This window comes from Haemaphysalis longicornis, unplaced genomic scaffold (genome assembly GCF_048455015.1).
Source record: "Haemaphysalis longicornis isolate Haplotype H1 unplaced genomic scaffold, Haemaphysalis longicornis Haplotype H1 scaffold_6, whole genome shotgun sequence".
Lineage (NCBI taxonomy): Eukaryota > Metazoa > Arthropoda > Arachnida > Ixodida > Ixodidae > Haemaphysalis > Haemaphysalis longicornis.
The window spans coordinates 64,609,832-64,629,561 of record NW_027526407.1 but is presented as its reverse complement, the minus strand read 5'-3'; the positions used below and the strand labels follow the sequence as shown (position 1 = coordinate 64,629,561).

At 43.7% G+C, this 19,730-nt stretch overlaps 1 protein-coding gene across 1 annotated transcript in view; it reads left to right on the top strand.

The window, feature by feature from the left end:
• Positions 1–19,378, top strand: part of Gpb5 (Glycoprotein hormone beta 5) — a 95,929-nt gene extending 76,551 nt beyond the window's left edge. Inside the window, exon 3 of the mRNA XM_077674630.1 lies at positions 7,559–19,378. Within this exon, the coding sequence (XP_077530756.1) occupies positions 7,559–7,774 (216 nt within the window). The 3' untranslated portion in view covers positions 7,775–19,378. The remainder of the gene's footprint in view (positions 1–7,558) is intronic.
• Positions 19,379–19,730: the final 352 nt, after the last annotated feature.

Sequence of the window (19,730 nt, the reverse complement as noted above, 5' to 3'; positions counted from 1 at the left end):
ACCTACTCTTCGTAGCACAAAAGTATGCGGTTAAATCCCAGTGTCGGCAGTTCATAATGTTTGTTTTTGTAAATGAAAAGGTTCACCACTCCACCCAGGAATAATAAACAGGTTAATATGCTAAACTAATCAAATATATCCAAGGAAGGGCGGTAATAATCTACTATGGGGTCTTTTAAAGGTCCTTGTTTTGGTTGCCCAAGGTAGGCCACAAGGACCGCAACAATGATTTATACATTTTCGTTTGAGGTTAAGTGCTGTTCTTGCGCAAGCGGCCACATTTTATTTCTGACCTATCTATGGGTAGGGAATGGCTTGGTCACTAAGACAATAAATTAAAGCCATCAAGGCTCACGCAACGAGGGAAACCACCGACCCCATTAACAACAGCAACCCCCATAAACAACAACAAGAAAACCAACACGCGATCACAGATACGTGCGTGTTTGGCGGGCGCTGCCCTAAAAGTTCTTCGCTGCATCGTCCCGCAACGTTCATCAGAGGTCTTAAGGCGACTAGAGGTAAACAATGGCGGAATCGACAGAACCGTCGGACTGGGGAAAGGTATAGCTCCGTCAACGAAAAGGAAGAAAAAATCAGGCTCCCGCAAACGGAGGTTCGGACGTTACTGATCGGTCCCCGGAGCACCGGCCTCTGCGCGGCGTGTCGTCAGGACACGTCGTGTTAGAACGCCGCGGACAAACAGCGAAGTGAACTGAATAAATGGCGCAAACGATGTTTCAGGCACATAAAAAAGTTATGTGGTGATGGTTGGGCTGCGGGAACTTACGAAGCCGTTTACGAGGATATAGAAGTACGAAACTAACAAAGCACGTGAGGCGGTATCTAAGCGGCAAGCGTAGACAAAGTTGCATTGCGTTGCGACGGAGGAGCAGTGATCTTTGAGCCACACTGCTTGCTAAGGGTGTATCTACCCTGTCCGAACGGCGTATTGGCTGTGAGGAGGTCTGATGCCACGCACATGCACCGGTTCCCTCTTTGCACGTACGTTTGTACGTTCAGTTGAAGTTGGGGCTAAAATGAAAAAAAAAAACTGTGGTTGATTTCTCTCTCACAGGAATCGGTAAAACAGGAAAGTGAAAGCAGCTGAGCATGATTTGCGGGTAGGCAGTTGTCTTGTGGGTGTGCTTGGCGAGCGACGTCCTGCTGTCGGGTCGCTCCGGCAAAGCTGTACTGGCGTCATTTCCCTGGCGGATATGACGTCAGCGATATCTTGGGCTATCGCGGCATGAAACACTCTCGTGTTAAAATATAAAACCCGAAAACGAAAAACCCAAGTATAACGTACTCTTTAGTACTAGAGGTTGCTTCCCCGCAAGCAGACCCTGTGTGCAGGGGTGCACCCTTTACAGGCCGCTTGCTTCGTTGTACTGGCGTCACTTCCGTGATTGATATGACGTCTGCGAAATCTTTGTGAATCCGGGAATAAAACACTTTCGTGTTAGAAAGCTCCTCCATCTCTCTGGGCACCACTGCTAGCAATGCTCGACGTGTTAGTGCCTTTAGTGTGGTTAGTATACTTGCATTCCGTCAGTCTGTTAGTTAACTTTATCCCGCAGCTGGTGTGATATTCAGGTTCAGAGGTTCTTTACTGATTTGTCGTTAACAAGGCATGAATCCCTCAAGATGAGAGGTGAAAAGATTTGCCAGGTTCAGAGGTTCTTTACTGATTTGTCGTTAACAAGGCATGAATCCCTCAAGATGAGAGGTGAAAAGATTTGCCAGGTACATCCCTAATGCCTCCAACGAAACAAAAACTTCCTCTGTCGGTGGTTTTTGGCACAAAAAAGGAGAACAAAATTGGTCCTATTTAAGCTAAGAGAGAGTCCTTTACCAGAACACGTCTCGTGGCCCAGCTGTGGCCCGAGCTCGCTGATTGACGAATTATAGCTCGGATTGTTTGCTCTCAACTATGGACGAGGTAAGGATCTTATATTAAAGAAAATTACCAGTGATGAAAATTTGCCGCAACAAGTTTTTCTGCTTGCGATCCTGCTACCTTTGTCGCACATTTCCTCGCAAAGAAATCGTTATGTCGATATCTAAGGCACCGCTGAAATCACGGGCCAGCGTTTTGGCAGAGGGCGTGACACCAGTGTGGCAACCTAGAAGCTTAATGACTTTCCAGAACGTCATTTAATGGGGACGCCATTTAATTAGGTTTTTGTTAACGCGCATTCTTTGTTCATGGCTTATTATCTTCCCTACGCTTTTTATTAAGGCGAAGCGTTCCATGTCTCGCTTGTGGTGGTGTCGAAAGAAAACGCACTGCAGGAAAGCCAACTTTACACAATGTGTTTTCACGAAGAGCAGATGATGATGATGACGATAATGAAAAGTGAACCTTTTTCTGGTACAAATGCAGTCTCCAATCCAAACAGCCAATGTTCAAATAAAAGGACAACGCTGAGCTAAACGAATATGTCCGCTCAGATGACCTAAGACAAACTAATACAAAATCATAACATCACAGTCGGTTAGCTGATCGTCGTCGTAGGTTTGGACTTTGGCTGCTTGTATTTTGGACTTTGTATTCGTATCGAAGAAAGCTTAGTGTTTCAACGATCTTTCTTCCACAAAGGGGCGTTTATTTCTGGCGAGGAACGTTTTCAGGATAAGGCCGCCCTCGACTCAACCAAAGAAATGTGTTCTAGTCGAAACCTCTATACTGAGCTGAGACCATCATTTGCCATTTCTTGAAGGGGTAGGTTGGAACAAGTGCTTTCCCAAATTGCAGCGTACAGCCCAGATTGCTGGCGGGCTGCTGACCGAACGCGGCGGAATGCCGCACGATGCTTTCAACAAGTCGGCTGTGTTTTTTTAACGTTTAGGAGGAAACGAACGATGCACCAAAATGACAGAAAGAGCTATGAAAAGAAAAAGAAACAACTCTGTTGAAGAGGCCAAACAAAGCATACCCTATTGAAACGGAAATATATTGAAAGAATTGCTTTTTAAAGAGTGAAAGAGAGAAAGTAAGTTTTAATGAAAGTACAGACATAGAACTTACGTAATACAATCGAGGTTATTGTTCCACTGCAGAAGGAACTCAAGTCTGGTGCTTAACTTGCCTTAAATAGTTTTTAGACGAAAGGGTTTTAAGCACGATCCAAGATACCTAAGAAGCACTGGTCTGTTTTTTCTCTGAGAAATGAAAAACTTAGAGGTACTGTTCTAAACCTTCGTTGTCGGTTTAGTCCTAAAATCAAAGTAAATCCGGGGAAAGACGAGCAAAATTAGAAAAAATACAAAAAAAGGTGAAAGTTTTCGTGTGAGACGGAGCTAAGTGTCGTACGCATGGTTTCGCTCAGTAACATCGAGTGCTAGGTCGCAAGAATGTTTTATTGGGAATGTCGGAGGGGTTTCCTTGAAACCCAGCCACGAAACCATGCGGTCGAGTTTTTTAATTTAGACGATAAAAAAATTGGCCGTGTATCTGCTCCTTTCGCTGCAAATGTCGACAAAAGACGACCGTCTTTATCGACTTTTGCCGAGTAAATGCTTTCCCGCTCACTTTTCCGCTCACTTCTCACGTTGTTCCTCTTGCGTTGCGCTCCTCCCAAGGTAAAGACGCCAACGGTTTGCTTAAATCATTTTAAATTTACCACGTTTTACTGCTACAGGTAGGGTGTCTCGATGCCAAGGCTGCCGTACGGCGGAGACGTGCGTGAATCGAGGCGCCCTACTACAACGTTGATTGAACCTCGTTGCCATACTCCACTTGCGTTCCAAGCAGAACGTGGAACCTATTGTAACTGTTGCCGCTTGATTTCTTAAAATGGCGTCAGAAGCTATAGTGGCGCGGGCGAAAGCAGGTGACGGCGGAGTGAATATTTTTCAGCAGTTGATGAAGAATTTAATTTCTCAAAAATAAAGCATGTATGATTTTTTATAAACGAACACTGCAAATATGGCTTCTGTATTAATTTGTTGTCTTATATTTGTGTAATGTCTTGTACTTCTTCAACAATGTTGACAATTATGAACATTACACCGGACTTGGACCGGTAGATTTAGCTGTGACCATATAAGACTATTGCGGAGGCCTTGTTTTACTTTGTGCGGGTGGCTGAATAGAGTAACAGACAGACAGACAGACAGACAGACAGACAGACAGACAGACAGACAGACAGACAGACAGACAGACAGACAGACAGACAGACAGACAGACAGACAACAATTTCTGGATTTAAGTAGCCCAAGAAAGACTATCGTCTTTAAAATAACCTGAGGAGGCATTTCAAGATGAAACTGCACCTAACAACGGGTCAGGCAGGTTTTATTTCCTGCACATTTATGACAATCTACGTCACAGCGACGCCTGTAAGTAAAATATTGGATGGGGTTATAGCGGGGACTTTTTCTCCGCGAGCGAATGCCAGGGTGTAGCCCACGCGTCAGTGCGAGTACACCGCCGTGTGTCGTCTGTCGCCGCCATCACGGCGCATGCGCGAAGCAAATTATTTTTTACTCAAGAAGTGAGGGGGGGGGGGGGGGCGATCGAGCACAAACTTCTGAGGCATGAACAACCATCTGTCAGCCCCGATATCACACTGATAAGTTGTAATTGCGGTTTACCACAAATTGTTTTTGGCCTAGTTGGTTGATGACTGAAAGTGAGGAACTTCTGCTTCTGAATTCATGTTCTGAGGCCGATTTTAAGGCATAGGAAGCAGATGTGATGTGCGCCTTGACTCGCACGCCTTGACCTAAGAAAACGGGAGCCACAATACATGGCGTTGTCCCTATAGGCGAAATTCCACATAAAGCATTACCCGACGCTCCACACCTATGGAAACGGCCACATTTGACGTAGGGCATTACCCAAATATGGCAGCGCTATACGTTATGGGTACAACTGCTTTCTAATTTGCTCCAGGCCAACACACATATATACGCATGACACATGCCCGCGGTCGGGTTTCTTCCTCCTCGTTTTAAAGCTACCGCTGAGAGTTCCCCGCGGGAAACATTCTTCTTGAAGAATCGCTGTTACGCCATAGCTGTTTGTAAATAGCGGTCGGGGGATGTAGTATCCGCCTTAGTGACTGCTAAGGTAATATCTACACTCGAACCAAGAAGCGATTTGTGTACAATGCGAAGGTACTTCAGGGTTCTCCCTGCAGAACGTTTCCATTCTGAGAAACGAAAGAAACTGCAACCTACCCTGTCCATGCAACCTCCGTGTGAACAGCAGCTTGACGTTGAAGGCATCAAACCCGTGGTCTACGCTATGAAGGGGAGGCATGGCGTATCCCCTTGGGGTGATTGTGAAAATTTCTTAAAGATAAAAAAAAAATCGCCTCGTATCTGCTCCTTTCGTTGCAAATGTCGCCGAAAGATGATAGTCGTCTGCCACCCCTGCCCAGTAAAGGCGTCCATTCGCTTTTCCGCTCACCTCTCATGCTGTTCCTTTCCCGTCTCGTTCCTCCTAAGATAACACGCTAGGGGATTGCTTAAGTCAATTTAAATTTACCGCGTTCCACTGCTCCCAGTCGGGTGCCTCGATGTCAGCGCTCTGCACGACGGAGACGCGCGTGAACTGCGGTACCCTACTACAACATTTATAGAACCCCAATGCCCTACTGCACGAGCGGTTTAAAGCGGAACGTATAATCCATCTAGTGGAACATTTCACTGCTATTGCCGTTTAATTTCTTAAATGCCGCCAGGACGTAGCGCTGGCAACAGCAGGCGAAGGTATCCTGCCGTTGATGGGGTATTTCATTTGCTATCGCAAAAAACAAATCCATGAATTTTTCTTAATATAAAGGAACACTTCAAATATCCTTTACCAGGACGAATTTTTCTTCAACTGCGAAGTTTATGAGGAAGCTGTATAGCTTTGTAGCCGTAAGGCTGCATTCAGGTGGATGTCAAACTTTCCTTCGCAGAAACTTACTCCACCTTGGGGATTTCCCCTAAATCTGGTTGATTAATTTCAAATATCCCTTACGTACTGATTTTGTGCCTTATATCTGGGTGATGTTCAACAATTAATGTTGGGAAGTATGAACACTGACACCGGACTGAGATGTTTAGATTTGGCTATGAGTATATATGACTATTGCGCAGATTGTGCTTCACTTTGGCCGGGTGGCTGAATCGAGTCACAGACCGACAGACAGAAAAACAGACAGACCAAATTTTCTGCGTTTTAGTAGCCTACGAAAGACTATGGTCTTTAAAAATGTTTGTGGCCTGTGGCCTCCTGAAAATTACAGGGAGACACTTAAGGCATAAGTCATAGCCTCTTGCGTAGAACATTTTGCTAGCACTTGTTGCCGCTACATGTATAATTTAAGCAGTGAAAGCTATCTTGCTCAACAATCTGAATATTTCCGGCTGACATGGAAAGTGTACAATCGCTACATCTATCCAATATCCACTCAGAAAAAAGACGCGTGGCGCAACGCAGCACGATAAGAAAGAAGTTAGTAAAATTCAGACGGAGACGGTAGGAAATAGGAAGGTAAAGTTTAATCAAAGGGAAGACAGAGAGGTCATCCTAGGAAATTCTCGGTCCAGCTACTGTGCGGTGGGAGACCGAGAGTGGAAGGGAAAGTGGAGATATATGAGAGAACTATGGCGGAGAATGGTATAAAGGTAGAGTTCCACAGCACCCGTCACTCATACGGGAATGGGCCATCCGGCAGGAGCTGCAAACACTCGGTGCGGGAGCCAGGTCGGGGTCTGGTGGACAAGGAGGAAATATATTAGGTATTTCACTTAAGAATAGAAAGCACTCGTCTCGGATCGGGGCAATGTTAATGAGGAAGGAATTATGGCTCAAATGAAGGCAGAGCAGGAAAGTCCAACTTGCCATAAACTGCAAAAAGAGACAAGCGAACAACAGATGGGAGCGATAAACTGCGGTTTGGGTACGGCGAGATCAGGAGGGAAACCGAGGGAAACCGAGTAAAACCGAGGGAAACCGAGTAAAAAAAAATGGCCACGAATCTACTCACTTCCCTGCAAATGTTGTTGAAAGACGATAGTCCTCGGTCGCCCTTCCCACGTAATTGCCTCTCCTCTCTTCCATCCCACCTCTCACGCTCTTTCCCTCCCTTCTCGCTCCCCGTCGATGAACATGATGGAGGTTTGATCAAGTCAATTCAATTTTCCCGCCTTCCACTGCTCGCGCAGAGCTTTCGTTACTGTTCGAATCGGAATGCCGCCTGAAGGACTAGGCTCGAGCGGGAACCCTTTTCGTAGTTTAGGTACAAAGCCAGCGCGCCGAGAACCCTACCGGGCTTTGTTAAGGCATACTTCGCGTATGAAATAGTTTAAAAGGCATGGATTAGATACAGGGATTTGCGAGCCATTGTCAAAGACGTTCGTCCAGCAGTGTGCACACATATGATGGTTGTGGGACTAATTATGCTTTGATTATTTTTGTTCATAGAAATATTGCTTGCGTACTTTATTCTTATCAAATTTCCACGCCATTTAGGGATATCAGGCAGCGCGGGGGCTTTGAATGTTGTCTTACAGAAAAGTTTAACCCCAACTGTGTGCTTGCCCTCGGTCCACGCAGATCGCCGACTGGCGGTTCCCGTTCAAGAAGTCCTTCCACCCAGTCTGCACGTACGACTCCCGGAAACTGGTGCGGGCCCAGCTGCGCTTCTGCGACCCGGAAGACCTGGAGGAAACGGACGAGCTGCGAGCGTACGAGTACTTCGAGGCGCTCAGCTGCTCGTGTCAGGTCTGCGACTCCACTTGGACCAGCTGCGAGGGCTTCAGGCACCCCTAGGCTCAGCCGACTCGTTGGCAGCCGGAACCCTTCGCCCCTAAAAACGACGACGAAGACGACAACGACGATGAGAAGGCAGCGAAAGCTCGAGGCCTCGGGCCACGAGGAACCCTCGGCAAGATCCTGGGTTTTTTCTGAAGAAGATCTCGTACGCGGTTGAGATGCAGACATTAGGGGCAGACAGGCAGATAATGTGCAAAAACGAACAGTCTGTAGGTTGCTGCGGTTTTGAATTGACCAGATCGCATGTGCAGTTAAGTTAGAGGCTGTGATTGGTTGTGCAGCATGTGCTGCCTTGTTTACTAATGGGTAATACTGCTAGGGATTCAGCAACCGTGGCCTAGGCAAATAATCCCTCGCGTGTAATGATGTGTTCTTGACAAAGTAACTTGACGGTTCTCTTCCATTGGAAGAGCATATAGAAGTAGTTCAGGACACTACGATAATTTTTAAATGCTTGATGCTTATAAGTGGCAGCCAGGATTTACTGACCGCACAGAAAATTGCTGTCTTGAGGGAAATTTAGGCTTTGGGATAACGTTGAAGCAAACTTTTATAAAGCATTGGATGCCTTGTTCGCAGGGCTGACGCCGACTGTGTGTAAATTTTCTCCGTATATTCGCAGCAATTCACGGCGTGCAGATTGATCATGCAAGGCTGCAAGTGATAGCCTGCAGCACAGGGGTAATATTGCCATGTATCTGTCATTGTTTTGGTCGCTCGCAGTAAAAAGCGTACTTAATTGTTTAACGTCTCCTTGATGTGGAAGAAAATGCTTTAGGGCAAACCATTAATAATCAAGAGACCTTTTGAATTTACATAGCAAGTTTAATGCCCTTTCTGCTCCTATGGTGCATCCAACAACTAGTATTTTACATAGAGGTGCGTACTAAAACACTTCGAATTCACGGTGTCGTTGTGTCGCAAGTTAGCGCTTCACCAGACTTTGGCGCAGCTGCAATACCGGAGTATATCATGGGCCATTTATTGCTGAAAAAAATATTGTGGTGAAAGTCGTTCCAATATACAGCTTCCGCTTTAATTGCGGTGTTTTTTATGTAGGCTTAGTTTACCGCGTGCTTTTTCCTGACGGGCCACTTATGTTACCTTGTCGAGAATATTACTTCACTTATGTACTTACGTTACAATACGTAAGGATAAGCGGCGTAAAACGCACAAAACATAAGCTTTTCTTCTGGATGAATACGGGGTTTGTGAAACAGTGTACGACGATTTCTCAACGCAGATACCCACCAGTCACGACTATTATCAAATTCTATGTTTTCGGTCATATATTTGGGGGACTAAATCTTCATAAAAATTATTTCCGTGCTGCTCATCTAATGCCTTACCAATTAAATGAAAACGCCCTTGACAATAACGCCTGTTACGCATAAGAAAGTGTAGAACAGCGCATGTATCAATTACCGACACTAAGATAAGTCTGCAGCAATTAAAACTCCCGTTACAGGAAACAACTGTATCGCCCTAATTACATTCCTGTTGTCCGAATCTTTCTGTTTTGGGTCATTTTCCTGAGCAAAAGCATTAAAACAGCTCCTGACATATCCTAAAATTCATACTCCCTGAAACCCTGCCTCATTCTTTGACCCTTGAAGAACACATAATTCGTGTGTTTAGTCCCATATTTCCTTATCTGTCAACGCGATGCAACATATCCGAAGAAAAATTACTCCGAGTAGAAAACTAAATAGCTGGTTGAGCGGGAAGTGAGGAATACAAAAGAGCACTGTAGCGACAGACTATTTTTACTGCTGTAGCGAGGTCCTGGTTGAATCGTTAGATGTGCTGGTTCAGTACCATCTTTACATAACACAAAGCACACCCGGTCACCATCTTGCGTAGCAGAATCTTCAGTCGATATCCCGTACTATCAGTCGCGGTGGGTTTTGGCAAAGCGCTATGATCCAGATATCGAAAAGACATGCCACCTGGAATCTTCGTTGCTGCCTTGCAACAGATGTGCTTTTGCACTCCATCGGCAGCTGAAATTATTGACAGTGCCTCCATTTTGTCATTAATGCTTTTTGAGAATCAGCTGCCGACCTAAAGTGACTGGTACGACAAGACGTTTACATATCTTACTTTCCTACGGAAAACTCACTCTGCCTGTCTGCCTCTGTCAGTTATTGAAGGCTTGTCCCTGGTTACATCAATGGAGAACAGCTTTAATTTACTGGCATCCTACTAGTGTCCTGAGAGTATGCAACTCATGAAGTTACAAGCAGCCTCAAAGTGTATTTTTTTGTGGAAAAAATAATTTCAAAAAGTAAGCGTGATAAAAATTTATTTGGGTGATAAGTTTTAATTTACTGGGAGCCTGCTAGTACCTTAACGAGTATGCAACTCAAGAAGGTACAAGCAGCCACAAAGTGTGTTTGTTTTTTTTTGTGTGAAAAAAAGACTTTCAAAAAGTAAGCGCGGCGATAATGTTTTCATATATCTGGGTAATAAGTGTGGTGGCTATCTACGTGTATTTTCCGCTAATACTTTGTGGTAAACATCTGCTAGGTAAGGTACTCAATGCAAAATACAAGACGACCTAGTCATAAAGAGAGAAGCTGCTTTAACAGTAGTAAGAAAACTGTTGTTAAAATATAAAAAAAATGACCTAAATTTTCCGCGTATTTACGGACATTGCATTTGGCCCAAAATATGACATTTAAACTTTTTTTGCACCACATTTTAGGTAAATGATGAACAAGAAATTTGAAATTTGTTTCTGACAATGCATCTGCTAATCTTACTCCTAAAGAAAAATACACCTAGCGTAAATTCTCCAAAATCTTTACGTCAACTTATGGTTATGTTGGTTCTAGACGTGCAATTCAGATGGTGCAGCTAAATATCCCATAACCATCCTCACTCGCTAACCAAAACTCTATATCCGCAGGTTTGCTGCTCACACGATGGTAAAAATACGAGAAACTTTGCAGGGAATATTTCTTGAGCATAAAAGTTGGGCTTCGCTGGTTGCTACTTCAAGACGTCATACTGTGGCTATGGCTGGGAGAGATCAACAAAACATGAACTGATGTACAAATAATGTCCCCCTTGTGAATCGGGCCAGCGTATGTGGTAGCCTTATTCGGGCTTCACCTGTTGTTGCATAAGCACCGTAAGGGTTACCGTGCCAGGAGGTGGGAGCCAATCTCTGCGTTGAGCCCCAACTGTTACTGCTGTTTCGTCTACCCAGTTGTTCTGCCCATGTCGGGGAAGAATGCGGTGATTTTATGTCGAGAAACTGCTGCTCCTTTACATGCCCGTTATCGTTCTCTCTCTGTCTCTTGCATCCTTTGTGACCGGTGTCTCAGAAGCGAGAACCTGGCGTGTTCCTCGTCGCTGTTCGGGTGATTGAAAATGTGATATTCTTGACGTGCTGTGCGATATAGTGCATCGCAAGAGCCCTGACTGTACACGACATAGTGGTCCACGTCAATAAATGTTTTCGTCGGAAGCAAACACCCTGCTGAATCGGAAAAGTTTTTACGCCTGAGCGTATATTTCTTCACCATGAAGATTCGCGTCGCGGATGTGTACGAAACTCGCTGAGTGTTGAGGCGCTCAACGATTAAAACGCATTGCGGGGAAACACCCAGGATAGTCGGTGTGTAGTGCTTCGGGTGGGAGGGCTGGAAACCCTCCCACCACGGTCTCCTACCATGCACAAACAAACGGAGGTTCCCCCATTCGAGCATCGCCATTTGGAATCACTTCAGCAAAAAAACTTTCAGTTGTACTCGCCATCGTACGTGCTCCAACCTGGGAGATTCGCCCTGCGGGTGTATAAAATCTAAGACAATAATTAGCAACGAATATTTGCAGAAATTTGCGAAAGTACGGCCACGCCAATTAGAAACTGGCTTGGTGAAACGTTTGGTATTTTTTATTTAGAATCTAATGCATTTGAAATGTTATCGCAGCGACCGTACACTAGTTCCAACCATTTTATGGTATGATGCCAAACAATGTCAAAATTGGGTAATTTTCGACGTGATAAGAGGCTGGAAGTAACGTAGCAGCTGTCGTAATATTGAACACAGTCGTAATATTGTGAAGTTGGGAACCACTGGTTACGAAGAATTTTATGCATTTTGTTTTTTTTTGTTTTGTTGTCGCAAGTGTAGTAAACCTTTCGAGTCAAGGTTCATTAGATAGTTCTCGTTTATCTCACCTCTTCGTATGCTTTGTTGACGCGCATTGTTCGCAACTACGGACTGGTTCTGTGCGGAAATGGGTCGGCAGAAAAGTCATTGCTTGATTGATTGTAGGGTCTAACGCGCCGACGCAACGCAGGCGATGAGGCGCGCCGTAGTGGAGGGCTCCGGATTAATTTCGACCACCTGTAGATCTTTAACGTGCGCCAAAATCTCGTTCACACGGGCATTTTTGCTTTTCGCCTGTATCAGAAAAGCGGCCGCCACGGCCGGGAATCGAACCCGCACCCTGTAGAAAAGTCATGATGCGTCACTTTTTGTTGAGGTGTGCCATCATGTTTGGAGCGCAAACTTTGTGTTAATATTTTATTTTTAACCACTGGAAGTAACATTATGTTCTTGTTCAGGATTAATTGCGGAAGATGTATACATTTTTTGTAAAGCACTATTATCCGTAGAGTGGCTGTCTTCGAACCAGATTTTATGTAAGTTGTTGACATGGTATGCTAATTTTCAATGGGCTGGTGCATTTATACGCTGATGGGCTAGAAGGAACTGGCTTTCATTTCGAAGGATTGCAACAGCTGATTAAAAAGCACTTGACATACGCCTGAAATGCATCCCTACAGCTACAAAAAGAAAGGAAGCTCTAGAGCTTTCTCTGTGAATTCGCAAGGTAAAAAATTGTCCTATTCCGGGATACTTTCAAGGACCAGTTTTTCGGAATGATTACAGAATTTGAAACTTAGTTGGGCAAATTCTTTTTTATCTGCAGGGGTCGTATTTTTTTAATTCTATGGTATGACACTTCAAACAGTCCTTTGACAACTTCCTAATACTGGGCCTACTCTTCTGTCCAGCATCAAAGTGAGAAAGTACCGACGCACAATAGCGACGATAATATCCGGATATGTCTTTCGAAATGTAATAGCAACGCTGAGGAGCCTCGCAAAATATCCGGACTTGTATTAGAGTTGCGTAGTTCCTCCCCCGAGTGAAATAATAAAATTTCAGTGTTGTTAACACTGTTTTTACGTGAAGTCGTATTTGGTGGAACGGCCTGAAGCACGAGTGTAATTTATTCCATACTGCCCGATTCTTCTCAAAGAGGCTAGTGTTCACTGATGCTTTTACAGTAAAGTGTGAGAACACATAGTTGAGAATTAAAGAAAAATTGCCAATGCAGGTGGCCGAAAAACATTTGCCGGCAACACAAACGGCGTAATTGCGGCTGTAGCAGTTGGGTTGTAGGAAACAGATTTAATAAAAAATATAATATTATAAATAATTTTGACGGGATTTTTTTGCGAAAAGTGTCATTTAGGCAAACCTTATTGCTAATTCTGCGCAGCGGCAGAATAGTGAAGTTCAGAAATACCTTAAGCTTACCTATCTCCGTTGATTTGAGCGAGTTTGCAATGCCCACCCCGATACCAAAAACGGAGTTGATGGGTAGAATACGCGAGATATCGCGGAAGCAGAATAAATTACCATACTTAGTGCAGAACACTCAGTGGAATAAAAAGCACACAGCGTGCAGTATGAACGGCCAGGCTGAGGATGCGAAATAGCAAAAAGTAAATAATCAGCCGTATTCGCATAACAAAAACATCACCTGAGCTTGTTATATAGGCAAGCTCGGGCTTGTTGTATTAAGCTTGTTATATTGTGCATATTGTGTTATATTGTGTTATATTGTTATACTGAGCTTGTTATATTAAGCAAGCTCGGCAACACTATTCGTAGGATGGGATGGTCAGTGCAGTATACGTTGCTATTATGCAATCGAACCTATCACGACCACGGAAATTCATTTGGGAAGCTTAGCTTTCTAAATGTGCAATACGCTAAAAGCAGGGATGCGCAGAATTTTCAAGAAACATTTATGTGCAAAGGCATCTTCACCCGCCACGGACGATGAATTGGTGTTTGAGGCGAATTAGGTTGTTGTTGTTTTTGCGAACGTTGTTTCAAGTGACAAATATTAATAGATGTAGCTTGATTACTAAGCCACAAAATACTCTTTCCTGTGTTAGCTCTATAAAGAGTGTTTTTGGGCTTTAATGGTTGAAAACGTTTATTGAGGGCCATACATGCAGCATAGAGGATGTCTTGAAATAAAAATTGCGCATTCAAAGCAAACAGTCGAAATTTCTGGATTGACTGTACGATTCAGGTTTCTATGATTCATACAAAAACATAACCAGTGGCTGAAACAGCAAAATTCATCTAATTTCGAGCCTTGAACTTTACGTCGTGGCAAACGTTCCTGCGGAAATAGTAACCCCTCTCTTGCGAGCCTGAGAAAGCTGAAGAGCACTGGTACACGTTTAGGCTACCATGTTGTGAGATAGAAGTCAAAGTTTTGAATGATAAAGCCTCGTAACTATCCAGTAAGAGGGTCTACCAAGTTTGGCATCATAAAAGTTTTGAAATAGCCATCGAGTGGGAGGCTGGAAGATGGTAAACGAATTCTATTTTTAGTTATATGAATACGAACTCGTCGAAGTGGTTCTCGAGAGGTTGTTCACCTAACGAATTGACATCGAAAGGGGAAGAACAACTCTGGCCGGCTGAGCCCAGGGTCTGCTTACACTACTCGTGTTCCACTGGTAGTGTTAGACTGCACTTGTAGATGTTGTTGTTCTATTGCACAGTAAACATTGTTGCTATAAACTGATTGAATAGCTTATCGCCAAGCTTGTACCACATACTGTGTGCACAGCTTGCAGCGCTTTTGCAGCACAAGAACAGGTATGGCGATGTACCGGCACAATGGTAGAAATGATGTGTATTTCCTAAATTACTACGGTGGCTCAGAATTCGTTTAAAACAGCTCATTTTAAGGAGTTTGTTGTTTTTCTACGGCCTAAAACTTTCCTCTTGGCATTTAGCAGGTCCAACGTGAACCCAAAGTGCAATGAAGGAGTTAAAACTCGTAGTTGCTCGGTAGGAGTAGCCGGGCAAATGAAGGAGACAATATTAAGGCAACGATGTAGAATTGCGGTATCTGCAGGTTCGTGGCTACCAAACATTCGTAATGAGGGTTTCCGCTGCCGAAATTGAAAAATGGGACTTTTTATAGGCATGTGGGGGAAACCTGTTCTTTACTTTGTACCATCGCCTGGTTTTTAAACGAAGGAATGCACCTAATTCAACTCGTCAGGCACCGTAGTGGTGGCCGCGGAACTTGTATTTGTTATCGTCGTTGTTTTATGTATCCTATTTAGCTAATATAGACCGCTCATAAACTATGTTCCTGTTTTAATTACGTTAGTAATGGTTAAAAATCTTAAGAAGCGTCTCATTGAGCAAGCCTAGTGATTCGGCAGCAGCAAAATTATTGTTTCAGAAGCTGAGCCAGTACAGAGTAGTAGAATAGAAAAACTTCATTTTTTCCCAGGATTGGGTCAAGGAAAGAAAAACAACAAAATAACGCGGCGCCATCTGTTAGTTTAACTTGTAACAGCCTGCAACGTGATATGGTAACGCTTATTGCGCCACCTGTTGAATGTTTTTAGAAGGGAGTTGCCTATAAGCCAATCTGCCGGAAGTGTGCTCAAAGGTTTCAAGAGCGCCCAAACCACTACTAAGAAGCGCCTTGGCGCCAGTATGGAATTAAACACCCCCCTCGCGAGGGGCACGATCAAATGCAGAGCATTTCCGGGGGCGCACGACGTTAAGTAGTTTGCGTTACGTTAATGTTGTTGCACTTGTGGCAACTGCTGACGACAGAGCGCTCGTCAGCAGTAATTTGAATGAGTCAACGATATAAGGCGCGTTCGTAGCGTCCCATTCTGTGTCGGCTTTGTGGCGCAGTGGGTAGAGCACCATGTACAGTGCGTTCCGCCCGCAGGGTCGAGGGATCGAAACCAGGCGCCGGATAGTATTTTCTTTTATATAGTGTAGGGGGAGGGGTGCGGACAACGACGCTGCGGACTACGACGGTACAACGCGGGTGACATCGTGAGTTACTGAAATGCTCTGCATTTAAAATTGGTTAGTGGTTTTTCGGTAGTTGAACAGCACTGTTTGAAACTTTTATAGCGTGGTGAACGGGGTAATTCGAAATGTACCTGTGAACACACAGTTCCATCAAAAGTATGCCATAAAATAATGGGCCTACCTTAGTTTATAACGACCATCGTTACTTTCACTTAGGTTCTGGAACTACGATTTATGGAGTGACTAATCTCATGGCCTTGGCTTGTGCTGTTTATTTACGGCCGTGTCATTTGCGATCTATAGCCGAGCAACTACTGACACGAACGGCAGAAATAGCAGAAGAACGAACGAAGAACGAACCAGTACGTATAAACTCTTGGTTTATTCGTACTCGCTAATTGACGGTCTCTCAATAATTCGAATATCAGTGTTATTCAAGGTCGTAATGTGACTGCGCCGTCTAGAAAATGTTGTGACCGTGTTGAAAGAGCAATGGTGCAATAAAGTACGTTTTTAGCGCTTCCAAGAGCATAACAAGTCATGAACCAGTGTTTATGAACAAACGAACGTCTATTGCTTGCTCGCCGAAATTTATTCACCATCTACAGTCTGGCAGCTGTAGTGCACAAAAAGAAATGCTATTAAAAAAAAGAGTGGCGTTGGTTTTAAACTCATTTTTGAACAAAAAAATGCATTCTATAGTCACAGGTACGGAAATTTTACCAAGACTGCGTCCAGATAAAAGAAAATACTAGATTTGTCAGGTTATTACCTATACCTTCATCAGCCTCGTTTTTCAGGCGCTATCAACAAGCTTGCTTCGTGCGCATGAATAAATCAGAGGCGCTTTCCAAAGTGATGGTTAATAGATTTATTTGAAGTATGTGCAGGAAAAAATAAGGGGTTGATGGTGCCATTAGTTAAAAACTCACACTAATATTAACGTATGTGCAAAATTGATTTTGATCGTGGGCTTAAAAGTTGTTTGAACCGAATTGTCAGCAATGTAATCATGGAGACGATAAAAAGGAAGGATAAGCGCTCGGGATTTGCATTTATTACGAGAAACGTTCTCAGAAGTTCAGGAGCATGCACCGACGCATGTTCCAAAACGTGTGACTGATCCCCCAACCGATCGGTCATAGGCGGGAGCATATTTGCGAGAAGACCTTAATCTAACTTGCGTGAACTCCGCTCGGGTCGGAGGCGTAAGTGATGGATGTATACGCCGTCGAGCCGGGAGTTTCGCCTATATGCATAAACACGAAATGCTCACCGCTGGCCTTTCCTCGCGTAATAACGATTTGAGGCGCCATCTACGGGGCTGGAATTTTAGGAAACGTTACCACATATGACCCACAACTAAAGCATGGTCACTGAGTATGTATGAAATGTTATGCGAAAAATGCAATGGATTAGGAGAGGTAGAAGGCTGACAAGCGGGTACTTCTTCCTAGCAAGAATGCTTTTTTTATATTTGGATGGTGAATTTATAGGTAAGCTGAGGAAAACGTAGACGAGGGTTTCAGCCTTTCCTGTGGTGTACTGGCTGACCCTTTAAGCTTTTTCTGACATTAAATCATGTTTTGAAACACTTAGCATTCTCACGTAACGCAAACAAACGAGGGACACGGAAATAGCTTCAAAACAGTACTGCCTGAAGGAAAGTTAAAATGAAAAACGCCAATGTGCTTATCCAGTACACTATTCTTTTCGTTAAGGGCGTTGGTAATAATTTTCCGTCAGGGCGATGACTGAAAAGTAGCCTTCACGCGCAGCTTGATCGCATGTTCGCGTGGAAGTTGTAAGCTAAAAGTGAGATCCTGAAAGTAGAATAAGTCAAAATATTGCGGTAGGGAATTCGTTGTATAAATACAGCAGGAATAATATGGCCTTGGGTGATAAATAAATGCTACATTTTGGCCTTTTGAGCTCTAAACGGATGCAATAATAGAAAGTTTTCAGTTATAAAGTTTATATCCAGTTTGCATTAGTTTGAGGAAACAACTTAAATTAGGCTTCACTTTGCGCCAAACCAAACAAGTCACTGGCGGTAATTATTTTCTTTCATGAATGTCGTTGATCTTTTCACGAGGGATGTATTCGCGAACCTGAATACATCCCTCTCAACGATTGGAACACGACACAAATAATATTTGTAGCATTGGTATTGTTAATGAAAGCGAACTCTTTAGAGGCACACACCATTTGTTCCGAGAAGCAAGTTATTCAAAGAAGAAAAAAGAAACGACTATTTCCCTGGTGAAAAATCTGCAATTCCACAGAAGATTTGTCCGTAATATCGAAGACCGATTTCGTATTGGGTCAAAATTTTTTTCAGCTTATAATTGTCTTAAACGTTGAACAAGAAATACGTTTCAGAAAATTTTTGTTGAAACAAAAAATCTTCAACGATAGGAACTGGCTGTTTACAAGTTGTACCAGAAGTTGCTTGCGCAGAGCCTAAAGTAATTACAAAAATAAAAAGAAGACATGTTATTTTATTTGATTCAATTCGTCTCTGTGTTCAGCGATGGTCGTATGCAACGACCCCAAGGCGCACACTACTGGGTTGAAATCAAGATTTGTTGGCCTCTTATCTGGCGTTGACAGAGCGTGAAGTTTATAAAAAACGTGCTTTTCTACAAGAAAACGCGCTCAAGTGGGGTCATATTCTAAGAAAACTGAGGAAATACCCACAAACAATGCGACATAGTGGTCAAGGCGCCGTTTTAACTTAAGACAAAGTAATATGAAGCAGATGGTCGACAGAGTCAGTTTTTTCGCGGAATCATGCTTCAGATGTGCCTGTTTGTTTTGTGTGTTAGCAGATGTCGAAAAATGGCATACTTTTTGGAGGGAGGTACCTGTAATAATTATTTTGGTGGAAGCATTCTGGCTAGCATGCACAACAGCAGAATTTGTTAAAATGGGAAACGTGTTCTGGAAGGCTGCTGCAATATGGTGACATTTCGATGCTTATTATTTCGCCCATGTAGTAGAGAGCGGAAATAGGGATGACATTGACAAAACCAATGTGAAGGCGAATGCATTGCGGTAGGTAACGTTATCATCTCACATTTTCGGCCTCATAGAATGGGTACTTGCTTCCATGTGCCGCTGTGGAGAATAATTGATGTTTGAGTAAACTTACAGATGTGCGTTCCAATGAAGAACAGATGACCCAAATATGTGTTCCACTTTTTTTGTTGCACTGCGTGAGCTTGTCGCATTCTCCCCACTGATGCACCTTTGTGAGATAGTCTGAAAAGTCGCGTCAAAGAAAAATATAAATATGTGTATAAATATATACGTGTGTGTGCATGTTGAAAGAGTTGGTTGAGTGAGCGGTTATGCTATCAGTGTTATCAGTGTTCGTGCACCTGTCATTGGTATGACTTTTTTGTCTGTTTTTCTCCGCCCAGCATGTTTCCAAACTTCCGATGAGTTCTTCCTGCAAAGATGCGCAAATAAAATAAAAGAATGCAGAACCACAACCTTCTGTCTCCTGTGTGAACTTTATTCAAGGTCACATTTCAGATGAGGTCCCAAAACAACCTGCGTTTTGAGGAGTCAGCTCGAAGCGGTAGGTGAAGTGAGGCAAGTGTTGTTAAGCCTTTGCGCCAATGTGTCCTAATACCTCAAATAAAAGGTGCACACGGGAACTGAACGTGAACAAAAACCTTACAGGAGCAATTACTCTGGTCAGTGCACAACCCGATGCCGAACGGTGTTTTTGCTACTTTCCCAACCGGAACGACAATTGAACAGAGATATTGGTTACAGGTTGATGGTGAACCATTCGAGGCATGGTTTATAAAAAAATCCGGGCT